The sequence below is a fragment of the Mustela nivalis genome (assembly GCF_964662115.1).
Source record: "Mustela nivalis genome assembly, chromosome: 12".
NCBI lineage: Eukaryota > Metazoa > Chordata > Mammalia > Carnivora > Mustelidae > Mustela > Mustela nivalis.
In genome coordinates, this window is record NC_139031.1 from 13,917,342 (window position 1) to 13,931,294 (window position 13,953).

Sequence of the window (13,953 nt, forward strand, 5' to 3'; positions counted from 1 at the left end):
GATGACCATTTCTCTAAATCATTCCTCCTAAATAGAGGAAGTAGTAGATCACGAATTCATTTTGCCACTAGAAAAGTAGATATAAATACTGTGATCCGGTAATGCCCGTTTGCTCTCCCCTAAGTGTGCCAAGCCTTAGCGGGGGATAGCGGGTCCTTGGGCTGCCATGTGCTTGGATATATGTTGCACACACTGCATGTGTGCTGGAAGCCGGGGCATCTTGCCAGTTGCAGTGGTTCAGGATCCATTCTGATTGCTGCTCCCCAGTGAGGCAGGAGGTGTCGCTTTATAAGGGACACAAACATTCCATTGCCACCTTCTTCTTCTTTTTTTTAAAGATTTTATTTATTTATTTTAGAGAGAGCGAGCAAGAGTGAACAGCAGAGGAAGGACAGACTCCGCACTGAGCACAGAGCTTGATGTGCCCACAACCCCGAGATTATGATCTGAGCCGAAATCAAGAGTTGGATGCTTAACGGACTGGCCCGCCCAGGAGCCCCAATCCACTGCCTTATTTTCTCTCAAAGCTTTGTTCCTATTGCCGACAACAAGCACACACTATTGTGTTTAGTTGTATATAGTCCAGTTGGACTGAGTTCCTTAAGTCAGGACTTTCATTATCTATCTCTGCATTCCTGACTCCCAGGATATGCTTGGCACACAATAAAGCAATAATTAGATGAGTCAGAATTACATGAGGTCAGGTCTCACAAGTCCTTTGTTCCACCAGCTACGGTATGCTTGATTATTCAGTGACCAAGTATCAGCGAGCTTTCTTGTGTGAGGTGTCGTACCACGCACTGTCTATAACACTTTTGAAATGAGCTATGACTCAGCAGTCAGCCAAACCTAATATGACCCAGCAGGAACCACAGCCTTAGTGGAAAGCTCCTAAAAAAATACCTACTTTCCTCTCTCTTAAGGAGTATCTGTGGAGCCCCAGACTTTATTTTTTTTTTTTCCTTCCAGTCTGGGGTCAAGAAAGGGGAGAAGGCACATGACACACCCAGGACCTGCATTCAACGCACTCCACAGGATACCGTAAGAAGACCAAATAATAAACTTTAATTTGAGTATATTACAGTACAATATAATAATTCTTTTAAAGTACAAAAATAATTAAAAATGTTTTTCCATTTGCAATTCATCTTTGCTACCAACTATAAATAGTACATGGATGTCTTGAACTGTACACATGACGCTACATTCCTCAGCCTCACCCTCTTCTCTGCCCAGTCATCACGTATCAGAATAAAACCGCCAGGCAACACGGCTCTGCAATCTTGAGACTCTGCCGACATGTTTCAGGAGTAGCTATCCTTACTACAGAATTGGATGGTATCCCTCTTAAACTAGTCCTTATGCTTTTTTGGCTCACTTCTATAGATTAAACACTTTCTAAAAATCAGTTTAAAATTCCAGGAATTGCTATGTTTGGAGTATCTGCTTTTCTCAAAAGACTGGGAAATGGCTGGGAGATGCTAGAGTGTTAAATTCAACAAAAGCTCATTTAAAAGTAAATCACCATCAGTAGAAAAGCTTATCAAGTATAGGAGATTTGAAAATAATCGCAATTAACCAGAAGACAAATTTCATTGCCAAAAGCCACAGAGGTGTTCTATCTTTTTCCACTACTATGTTTACTAGTATTTTAAGTGAGCGTTAAGTAAGAATCACAAGATAATTCAAAAATTAGAGCAGGTTCTGCCCAGCTCTGATCCACCAAGTACCTTAGATGCCGAGAACCAACTACTGAAAAAGTAGGAACAACATTAATGAGAAAGTAGAAGCTTTGGCATACAAAAAATAATGTAATTTTGTTTTCTAAAATTCAGTTATTCACGCCAGTTTGTTTTGACTTGTGCTCTAAACTGATTAGAACTGGGTCTAAGACAAAAGACAGGAACTGAATGGACCCCTTGCAAATGTCCAGAAGGTAGAGGCTACCTGCAGTCACTGATGTCTCCTGAGCCGCCCCTGGCCCTGTCCCTGGCCCCATTCTGTACAGCTCAGCCACAGAGCATGCCGCGGCGTGGGTCCAACAACCGAGGCAATGCTTACGTGAGGTCTCGAAGCTGTCTGTTGTGCTCCAGGAACTAGGACGGACTTTCAGTTCCACGGTGGATAGGGATGGCTCTATACTTGGTACACCTGTAACTCTGCGGACCTTAAACTCATAGGAACAAAATACATGGTGTAGGAATAAAGGTAATCCGGTACAGAAAAACATGTATGTCTATTTTCTGAAAAATCAGTTGTTGAGTCTAAAACTGCTCAGCTGTATAATAGGTATATGTTGCGAGAGCTCCGAAACATGGGGCTGGAACATGCCATGACTTAGGACAGAGTCCGGCCATGAGGACCTTCCTCATAGAGCTCTGCAGAGTTCACGCTTTGTTATCGTTACATTAATAAACAGCCACACTGCATACATATAATCTATGTAGCCCTCCTTTCAAAATTGATATTTATTCAGCACAATATATGAAAAAAGTCCCTATTTTGTTCCCTAAAATATAATGGAGAAGTGACTAATGCAATTTGTATACTATTTCTTGAATACCTTTCAATGTACCACACAGACTGTTTTCATAGTACTCACCTTTTAAAAAACTCCACTACTCCTGTTACCACTGTAACATGTTATTTATCATCAGAATTACTGCAAGAGTAATCCCCAGAATCCATTATCTATTAACGAGTTTGATAAAGGATCTTACTGGCCCTCTTAGAATCATAGCGCTATTTATAACCTTTGCTCTCCCAATTCAAAAATGCATCATGAAATTCTTAATGGAATTCCCCAGTAAAATGGGATAATGTACAAATGGCTAAGATGAAGACGACAGAATGATGGTGACTCTTGAGCATTAAAGGCATTTGTCCTTGCAGCCAGAGGAAAATGCCAGAATGCCAATATTAAAAAAAAAATTATTCCATTCTCCTTAAAGTCAGTTAATTATGTAAGAGTTCTCTGAGTATTTTTGAAAGAAAGGCACCAGACAAGTCCAAAGTCTTATTGCTAGTCGGATCATACAGGAGCCACAGGGCAGACCTGTGGCTAGTTCAGCCAGGAGGCTAGTTCTAAGCAAGTCAGTCACTGATCTTGAAGGTCGAGGGGCAAGGAAGAAAATGTCAGAGAACAGCCCTGCGTTTCATATTAAACGTGAGGAAAATGCTTTCCATTTACACATCCAAGTGGTGACTGGTTCCCTCAGACTCTGGAGCTATTTTAGACAGGCACTCTGTTTTCTTTGGCCCATTTCTTCATGATCCGGATGATGTACTCCACCTGGGTGTTACCCGTGCTTCTCAGTAAATGGAGCACTTCTCGAAGGGTCTCTCTGAGGAAAAGATTTGAAAGGACAAAGTGTGTCAATACAGCGTGTGAACTAAGAGGAAAAATGAACTCGTACTTGTTCCTCACATACTTCCAGCAGGACGTCTTCGATGATAGACTATGTCACTACATATTCACAAGCCAGTGATGAACTTCCAAGCCTTCCATTTTTATGGTGGCATAGTAAAACAGAAATTCTTTTTTTTTTTTTTTTAAGATTTTATTTATTTATTTGACAGAGAGAGTGAGAGATCACAAGTAGGCAGAGCAGCAGGCAGAGATAGAAAGGGAAGCAGGCTCCCCGCTGAGCAGAGAGCCCGATGAGGGAAGCCTGCTCCTCCCCCATCTCTCTCTGCCTGCATCTCTGCCTACTTGTGATCTCTGTCAAATAAATAAATGAAATCTTAAAAAAAAAAAAAAAAGAAAACCAAATTTAGTTTTAAGTATTTTCATTTTTGTTACAAATGGAGCTGTATGCTATTTAATTTTATATAATCTACTGTCTTGGTACTTCCTGGAATATGGGAAGGTGAAAGAAAAAAGAATTATCAACCATACCCACTCCATCCCTAATTCTTTGAAGCTTAAATTAAAAGACATGAAAAAGCCAATAGGTAAAGGAAAGAATAGAAGAGATTGAAAAAGACTTCTATGAAAATGACAATTCATTTGGATCCAAATATAGATATTGCTTTTATATCTGAAAGCCATAGTATGTTCAATGTCCCTAGTACATATGATTAAGAATGACCCGATTTTACAACATGAAAAATTTCTGGAGCAAAAAGGTCATATAGAAATATAAAACATCTTAATCTTCTGTTCATCATAAACATCATTATAGCTTTGGGTTTTTAGAGGATGGCATCCAAGAAAGCAATTCTTTTCCTTCACAAACCTGCAAAAGAACAGAGGTAGTGTCTCTTGTCTGATTACTTACTTGGGTTCTCTCCCAGCTAAGATCATCTGGAAAATACCCACACAGGCACCCCTCTTGCCTTCCCAGTATTCAGGGTTGGGATCCAGCCTCTCTAGGACATCAAAAGCTTTGGCTGAATAGTAGAACTGGCCCATCTGATTAAAAGAAAATATTGTGATAATACTTATATTCAAAAGATTGCATGGAATGAAACTAAATATAAAGATACTGTTAAACAGAACAGTATAAAAAAGTGTATGGTTAGTGATAACATCAGTTAGCAAACTAGATAGAACTTCAATTTCTTATTAAAACAAAAAGGAAACTCACAATTTGAGACATGGTTCGATTTACACCAACTTACCTTTATCCAGTTTTCAACAATATAACATTTTTTTCTACATACAGTCAAATTATGCTGTAATCAACACATGTATCATTTCTTCTAATTATAGTATAATCTTGATAAAGTGATAATTGTGACTTGAGCAGGGTATCATTCCAGTTTCCTTCATACATTCTGTAGATGACTACTATCATTCATTTTATGCTAATCTGATCATGTTCAACCCAAGAGAACATTATTTTCCCTGACCTTGTTCCTAAATTCTCAAAATGCCTAGATGGATACTACTAAACACCAAATCTTCTAAATGTTTAATTCATTTTGACAGACCTCTTTCCCAAATACATAACACATTTCCTTGGCCTCATAGTGCATGTCTAATACCACTAAATTCTCTTTAGATGAGTTTTCTTTCCTCCTTTCTTTTTTAAAAAAGATTTTATTTATTTATTTGACAGAGATTGAGAGAGCACAAACAAGGGGAGTGACAGGCAGAGGGAGAGGGAGAAGCAGATTCCCTGCTGAGCAGGGAGCCAGATGCAGGGTTTCTGGGATCACTCTGGGATCATGACCTGAGCCAAAGGCAGATGCTTAATTGAGCCACCCAGGCGCCCCTAGATGAGTTTTGTTGACCAGCCATTATAAATGTAGTGTTGCCATTTCACTGAAGGCTTCAAACTACTGGGCCATCCCTCTTGTTCAGGGTGGCTGAATCACCTCTCCATTCCTGTAAACTGTTGTTCTAAACCTTTGCCAATTTCCTGAAAATCTCTATTGCACTCTTAGCGTTTTTCTGTCTTTCAGGGAAAACACAACTTTCCTCCCTCCAATTCAAGTTATATTTGTATTCTCACTGATCCTTCCCTCATTTCTGCCCATTTCACAGGAAGAAGTGTTCTTTTTACTTTTCAAGGTTTCTTCCTATGATCTATTCAAATTACTTTTGGTAAAATAACAATGTGAACGGTGTATGAAACACAAATGTACAGTTCAGTGCCTATAACCTGAATGCAAATGTAACCATCACCTAGGTCAAGAAACAAGACTTTGACAGCAAAACAGAAGCTCTGTGTTTCCCTTCCAGACCACAACCTTCTCCTTCCTTCCAGAAGCAACTACTATTCCAACGTTTATAGTCATCAGTTTTTGACTGTCAAAATCTTTGTTGTTGTTGTTTTTTTTTTTTTACAATTTTATGTATATACCTTTAGACAATATAATTAAATTTTGCCTCTCAAAATTTTATCTCTAAGAATACCATAAATATTCTTTTTTGTCTTACATATGTTAAGATGTAATATCTTAACATATATATGCATCTATATTGCTGGATATAACTCTGGTTGGTTCATTTCTTAGAACATTGTATTTTGAAACAATTCTAGATTTACAGGAAATTATGAAGATAGTACAAAGAAGTCCCATGTTCCTTTCACCCAATTCCCCCAGTTATAGCTTACATTAGTGCAATATCACAGGATCAAAACCAGGAAGCTGACATTGCTACAGTGCGTGCATATAGTTCTGTCATTTTTTCAAATGTGCAGACTCATGTAACTAGCATTGCTATCAAGATACAGAACTATTCCATCACCACAAGGCTGTGCTACCTGTAAATAGTCAGTCATGTGTGCTCCCCTCCCTGCTCACCAGCCCTAACTCCCGGCAATCACCAATTTGTTCTACATCTCTAAAATTCTATAATTTCACAAATGTCATATATATGTATATATATGAAATCAAGCAGTACAGGACCCTTTGAGATTGGCTTTTTCACTCAGCATAATGTCCTTGTTATTCCTTGTTAATCCAGGTTATTTTGGCACAGCATAGGAAATATAGTCAATGGTTTATAAGAGTGTATGATGACAGATAGTAGCTAGACTTGTGAGCATAGTGTTGTTGAATCACTATGTTGTACACCTGAAACTAACGTGCTATTGTGTATAACTATACTTCAGTTAAGAAAAATCTGAGTTACGGAATGCCTGGGTGGCTCAGTCAGTTAAGTGTCTGCTTTCAGCTAAGCTCATGATCCCAGGGTCCTGGGATAGAGTCCAACATAAGGCTCAGCAGGGAGCCTGCTTCTCCCTCGACCCACTGCTTCCCCTGCTTGTGCGCTCTCTCTCCCTCTGACAAATAAAGTCTTTAAAAAAAAAAAAAAGATAGTTGGGGTTGCCTTGGTGGCTCAGTTGGTTAAGTATATGCCTTCAGGTCAGGTCATGGTCCCAGGGTCCTGGGATCAAGCCCTGCATTGGGCTCCCTGCTCAGTGGGTAGTCTGCTTCTCCATGTCCCTCTGCTGCTCCCTGACTGGTGCTCTCTTTCTCAAATAAATAAATAAAATCTTTAAAAAATAAATCCGAGTTACTGTGTGTACCAATAGTTTGCTCCTATTATATAACTCTGAAAAAGCAGGTGGGACCTCCACCTAAAGTTTGGTTTGTATGCCAAGAGCGATATTGCCACACCCAGAGAGCATGGAAAGATTTATTACTTATATAATTGAGGCCCGTGGGGGAAAGTAGGCCAGGCCTCTCAAGCAGGTCCAAAATGGCCTGAGAGAGCAAGCAAGAAGACTGGCTGGGTTTTTATTGTGGTTGGGGGTGGGGCTGGGATGAGGTTCCCAAGCAGGAACAGGGGCTTGTGTGGTTTGAACCACTTGATGTCATCAGAGAAGGGACTAGCATTTCTTATCACTTTGTCCAGATGTGGGGCACAAGAGGAAGAGGAAAGGGTGAGGCTTAAAAGCTGTCAACAGTCAAACATCGAGAAATGGAGTCAGGCTTATCATCACCATTCCTGTTTATTAATGAATAGTAGTCCATGCCAAACCAGTTTGTTTAACCATTCACTACTGTAGGACACTTGGATTACTTCCAGTTTTTGGTTATTACAAATAGAGCTGCTGTTGACATTGGGAATAGGTATTTGTGCAGACACAGGGTTTCATTTCTTTGGGATAAATGCCCAGGAAAGTGATTGCTGGATCGTATGTTAAGCATATGTTTGTTATGTTAAGCATATGTTTGTTTGTTAACAAAACCACCTATTTCACAGTATATTATCTTTTTCATCTTTTTACTTTCAACCTACCTATGTCATTGTATTTGAAGTGAGTTTCTGTAAAAAGAACATAGATTAGTTATGGTTTTTTATCCACTCTGTCAATGTCTGTCTTTTAATTGGTATATTTAGACCATTTACATTTAATGCAATTATTGCCATGTTAGGACTTAATTCTGCCTTTTTTTTTTCCTATTTGCTTTTTCTGTTTTTCCTAGATATCTTGCACATGTCTCTGTAGTTTGCAACTGGAGAAAGATGTGATTGTGCAATTAGCAAAGAGGAAGGGCAAAAAAGTCTAGGCTTGACCTCTCCAGTCTTCTCCTATACATGTCTTTTTCCTGCTTTTTCTGTATTATAATAAGTCTTAGCCACAAGTGTAACTTTGAGTCATGTGAACCCTTCCAGTGACTCACCAAAGCAGTGGGTGGCCATGGGACCACCGAGACAGTAGGTTATGCTAAATTGTTTTTCAAGGTCGTTATCTTCCTTTGATCTTTACCTCATCTTCCTCTCATCTCTTTTAGGGTCTTCCTCCATCAGAAATGTTCCTACTCTATTGGATCTTTAAACTCACTGTTCAACAGCTCCTCTGCATAAAGATACACTCTGAACTTATATTCTAAAAGAAAAAAACTCTCCCTCCACCTGCAAAAATACTTCCCAACCCCAAACCCATAACCTTGTTTTCCCTTTTAAGTTAGCAACACATTTCTCCCTTACTGTGGTCTATACTCACTGAATCTGCTTTCTAATCTCATTCTCTTCTCTACCCACTATTGTTTTCTCAAATCTCATACAGCTCCATCAGGTTGCATATTTGACATCCTCTTTCCTTGGCTTTTGATATAACAGGAATAAGAAAAACAGGAATAAAGAGTACTTTTCTCCCCCTCCTGGTTCTTTTTTTTCTTTTATGTCCATCTTCACCCTCTGTCTCTGTCACTCTACCTATCCTTTAAGTACTGGTGTCCATGTAGTTCCTCATCCCATTTACTGGTTAACCTCCATTCTCTCCCATCCTCTGCTGCTTCTGCTACTCCTATTACTTCTAGTACTATCACCACTTCCACCATTAACTACTGCTAACTTTTTCCTCTCTCTCTCTCTCTTTCTTTCTTTCTTTGTTTTTTAAGAGAGAGCGCATACACATGGGTGGGGAAAGGGGAGGGGCAGAGAGGAGGGCGGAGAGGAGAGGAGAGGAGAGGAGAGGAGAGAATCCTAAGCAGGATCCATGCCCAGCATGCGGAGCCAATTCCACGACCCTGGGATCATGACCTGTGCCAAAATCAGGAATTGGATGCTTAACTGACTGAGCAATCCAGGTGCCCCTATTAACTTCTAAAACTACATTTCTAACCCTGACCTTTCACATGAATACCTGAGCTCCAGAATTTGAGGCTAATTTGTCAAAAAGCTTTTTATCTATAGGTTAGGACCCAAAAGTCCTCCCTCCTTCTCCCTTCCTTGCCAACTTCACCCCCACCGCCACACACACATACACAGACCCACTCCCGCATACACACATAGAGTCCCAGTCCTTTACTAAATCTGATTGCTTTTTTATTCTTTTTCTAGTTCCTTTGTCTCTCCTGTCTATAATTCGCACTTAAGTATTCCCCAAGGTTTGGTTTGCAACTCTATACTCTTCTCACTTTCCTACCCTACCTGGGTAATCTTTTTTCCAGGGCTTTAATTACTATTGAAATGCTGATGAGTTCTCCAAATCTAAGTCTCTAGATGTCAGGAGACATCCTTCTTGAGCTTCAGAACCAAGTTTCCAACTACCAGATGAATATCTCTACTTGGATGGTATCTAAAGACTCACACACGACCTTTAGAAATCTAAAACCACCTCTCTAAATCATTTTCATATATATTGTTTCATATTTCATTTTTATGTATACATACTTGATATACATGTAAAACCCTGAAATGCTATCTCTGAGCTCATTTTGTTCATAAAAGGGATGACATTCCATTTTTTAAAAAATTTTATTTATTTATTTAAGGTCCCAACATGGAGCCCAAAACGGGCCTGAGCTCATGACCATGAGATCATGACCTGAGCTGAGATCATGAGCCAGCTACCAAACCAACTGAACCACCCAGGTGCCCCTAAAGATTTTATTTTATTATTTTTTAATACTTTATTTTAAAGATTGTATTTATTTATTTGACAGACAGAGATCACAAGTAGGCAGAGAGGCAGGCAGGTGGTGGGGCTGGGTGGGGGGGAAGCAGGATCCCTGCTGAGCAGAGACCCTGATGCGGGGCTCGATCCCAGGACCCCAGGATCATGACCTGAGCTGAAGACAGAGGCTTTAACCCACTGAACCACTCAACCACTCAACCACCCCCAAAGATTTTATTTTTAAGTAATCTCTACACCCAACGTGGGGCTTGAACTCACAACCCTGAGATCAAGAGTCCCATGTTCTTCCAACTGAGCCAGCTAGGAGCCCAGGGATGACATTTCTGGTAGTTCTATGTGAATCCTCTTACCAATGGCCATTTAATCTCTAGGACACTTCTCCCTAATAATTAATTAGTGTAGTATGTGACACTGATCTTCAGTTTTCCCTTTAGCTCTCACTCAGACTCACCTTGTAGCAGTCATTAGCAATGAGCTGTAAGAGGCTAAACGACTCGCCAGAGGTTTCCATCTTAAGATAAAGTTCCCAGGCTAGTCTTGGTTTCTTGTTCATGATATCTACAAAAGGACGGAAAGATTTTTGCCTCTTAAATGTATAGGAAATCTAATTCTGCATCTTGCTATTCTTTGGCTTTGGTTTTAGTTTCCAAACAGACAAAGAAATGGTAAACATCACTCACGTAGAAAGTTTGCAATGTTAGCATGAAGCTGATTCTCCACCAGAACTCTACCATATGTACAATACTTAAGTTAGGATTTACATAATTATATCTTTCTAGACTGGGTTGATTTCCAGTTGGTCCCTTTGCTCATCTGCTTAACAGTCATGTATCATTCATTCAATCCTACTTATTTAGTTTCAGCCTCACTTAGAACACCAATTGCTGCTTGCTCCTGATTTTAAACACTCTGTGAACATTTGAAATGCAAGGGGAAAAAAAGAAGCAAGAAAAGATAATGAAGGGAGAGGGAAAGAGATCGTAGGTTCCATAATATACAAAATATTATGTTTTTGACATTTTATCACTTATCAGGCCTGCTTCATAACGAAAAGGTAAAATTAGCAACAGGATCACTTAACAAAGAACCCTGTAAACTGACATTCTGGAAACTTTAACAGGGCTGATAGAAAAACTTGGCATCTTTCAGGACTGTTCATGCTAGCTCAACATCGTATGGTAGAACTAATCACAAGGTAAATGTACATAATACATGAACAGGACCATCCTCACAGAGCAGCATGAACAATGCTCAATTTCAGTGTTTACTCATTCTACAAAACAAAATTAGAACTCTTCACTGTAATTTCCATCCAGAAGATTATGCAACAGAGAAGAAAAAGAGGATTCCTCTGTAACATTTAAAAGAAGACTCACAGCACCGAGCCAACCAACTGAGGTAAATGTAATCATTTTTCATCTTCTCACTTTGGATTAAAAGGAAAACCTGCAAGAAGAAGAAAGAAAAGAAATAAATATGAAGATATTTTTGTCGTAAAAATACCTTATCGGCTTGCCTTAGGTTAATACTTAGTGTTGCCTTCCAGATGGTCAAATTCTCCTCACGCTGCTAAGAAAAGGACAAAACTGTGGTGATGTTGACACACCACTCTCAGTTACTGATCTCAGAAGCTGGCTGAAGAAATTTGGTAAGGATAAAGAAGATATGAACAGAATAATTAACAACCACATAACACCTACTTTGTTCAAGGACACATAATCATGTTACTGGGCAGTAAAGCAAGTCTCAACAAATTTTGAAGGACTGGTGTAATACAGAGCACACTGGATGACCACAATATGATTAACTTATAAATCAAAATGAAATAGTCTGGGACACATTTGAAAATTATGACACACATTTTAAAATAAATCACAAAGAAGACATAATGTAAGGTAAAAATTAGAATTTGAATAATAAAAGGAACAACTTGCTAAATAATAACAAAATCTAATTGAATAATTCAATGGAATTGCTTTGAATGATTCAGGAAAATCAATTCATGGAGTTAGAAGTCATAGTGATTAGCCTTGGGAGAAAGGGATGGACTCAAACAGTAAGATGACAGGGTTTTTACAGGGTTAAGGTAATACTGTTTCATGATCTAAGGATGGATTATTTGGGTATGTTCACTTTAAAAATTCATCAAACTGTATACTTTGATTTGGATACTTTTCTCAATGTATGTTATGCTTTTATAAAATATAGCAGAAAAAGGAAAATAGTAATATGGTTAAAAAATCTATATGTCCCTCACACTGTATTTCTTAATGTAACCTAAGGACAAAGGAACTTTTCATAATCCTTTGCCCCTGAACATTTTATTTCAGTGAGAAAAAGATAAAAATGTTTTTATATTTTTTCAAGTTTTTATTTAAATTCCAGTTAGCTAATATGTGGTATAATATTACTTTCAGTTGTAGAATTTAGTGATTCAACACTTTACAACACTCAGTGCTCAGCACAAGTACACTCCGTAATTCCCATCACCCATTTAGCCCATCCCTCACCCCTCCCCTCCAGCAATCCCCAGTTTGTTCTTTATTGTTAAGACTGTTTTATGGTTTGCCTCTCTTTTTTCTTCTTTCCTCTATGTTCATCTATTTTGTTTCACTCTGGAAAACAGTATGGGAATTCCTCAAAAAGTTAAAGGATAATCATGTTTTTAAATAGAAACATTTGAATGCATCAAAAGCATGTACCCACCTCTTCACCCTCACTTGTGTTGCCTGTGGCAGCTTTGGCTTGGGCATAATTAAAGTTAAAGATGTCATCGTTGTAGAAGTAACTCTGAAAAACATCCCAAGAATAGGTCACATTGAATATTAACATACCAATATAACATATCAGTTATACTAGACAAACTCAAAAATAATTTTAAGGAATTAGCTAACACCATTGATGCCACTGAAGTAAAAGTGCCATCTCTAAAAGTTTAAGATTTTATTTATTTATTTATTTATTTTAAAGATTTCATTTATTTATTTGAAAGAGATCACAAGTAGGCAGAGAGGCAGGCAGAGAGAGAGAGGGAAGCAGGCTCCCCACTGAGCAGAGAGCCCGATGTGGGGCTCGATCCCAGGACCCTGAGACCACGACCTGAGCTGAAGGCAGAGGCTTTAACCCACTGAGCCACCCAGCCGCCCCTATTTATTTATTTATTTTTTAAGATTTTTATTTATCAGAGGGAGAGAGAGAGAGCACAAAGCAGGGGGAGCGGCAGGCAGAGGGAGAAGTAAGCTCCCTGCTAAGCAAGGATCCTAAATGTGGGACTTGATCCCAGGACTAATAATGACCTGAGCCGAAAGCAGACTCTTAACCAGCTGAATCACCCTGGCATCCCTCTAAAAATATCTTTTTTTTTTTTTTAAAGATTTTATTTATTTATTTGACAGTAGATGGAGAGGCAGACAGAGAGAGAGAAAGAGAGGGAAGCAGGCTCCCCACTGAGCAGAGAGCCCGACACGGGACTCGATCCCAGGACCCTGAGATCATGACCTGAGCTGAAGGCAGCGGCTTAACCCACTGAGCCACCCAGGCGCCCCCCCCTCTAAAAATGTCTTACTTCTGACACATTATATATAGTATTTTGTAGACAAACTCATCTAAAAAATTCTATACTGACCTTAAATGAGTTGAGGTAAATCAAGACATCATCAAATTGCTTCAGCAGAAAGAAACAGGAAGCCATGCACTGCCTCCCAGGTATTGTATCTGAAATGGAATGGGAAAAGAAACTTATTATTAAACTTACTCAGGTATATTCATGAAATTTAAAGTTCTCTTTGGCTGAAATTTTGGTTACTTTATAATTTAGAGATAGGAATGTACTACAAGACATCTTTCCAGATTCTGAAATTATAGATTCTATTCAGGGGACAAAACCTCAATATAATGGAGGTTACTGTACTTGAGAGTAACCAATAATCTCTCTCGGGGCTAACTCACAGACTCCAGAATGAACATACACCATGCAGGCTACAGTATTCCTCAGATGTTCTTCCAAGGCTTTGAGTCTCCCACCCACTCTGACACATGCACATTCAACTATCATGTCTTCGTCTCCATCATCACTCATCTAAGACAACCTAGCACTTCCAGTCTCAAATGGAGAAATCATTTGTCACGG

General features: G+C 39.0%; 1 protein-coding gene across 7 annotated transcripts in view; it reads right to left on the minus strand.

Moving 5' to 3' along the window:
• Positions 1-1,046: 1,046 nt before the first annotated feature.
• The window catches only part of IFT56 (intraflagellar transport 56), a 45,568-nt gene continuing 32,661 nt past the window's right edge, over positions 1,047-13,953 (minus strand). For 5 of the 7 annotated variants that reach the window (XM_082693900.1, XM_082693904.1, XM_082693899.1 and 2 more), the window contains 6 exons: positions 13,450-13,538; positions 12,531-12,614; positions 11,201-11,270; positions 10,276-10,382; positions 4,281-4,414; positions 1,047-3,344 (listed from right to left, as the gene is read on the minus strand). In XM_082693900.1, the coding sequence (XP_082550026.1) occupies positions 3,233-3,344; positions 4,281-4,414; positions 10,276-10,382; positions 11,201-11,270; positions 12,531-12,614; positions 13,450-13,538 (596 nt within the window). In that variant the 3' untranslated portion in view covers positions 1,047-3,232. Of the gene's footprint in view, positions 3,345-4,008; positions 4,239-4,280; positions 4,415-10,275; positions 10,383-11,200; positions 11,271-12,530; positions 12,615-13,449; positions 13,539-13,953 lie in introns of those variants that run through there. The other 2 variants (XM_082693902.1, XM_082693901.1) reach the window with 2 other exon arrangements.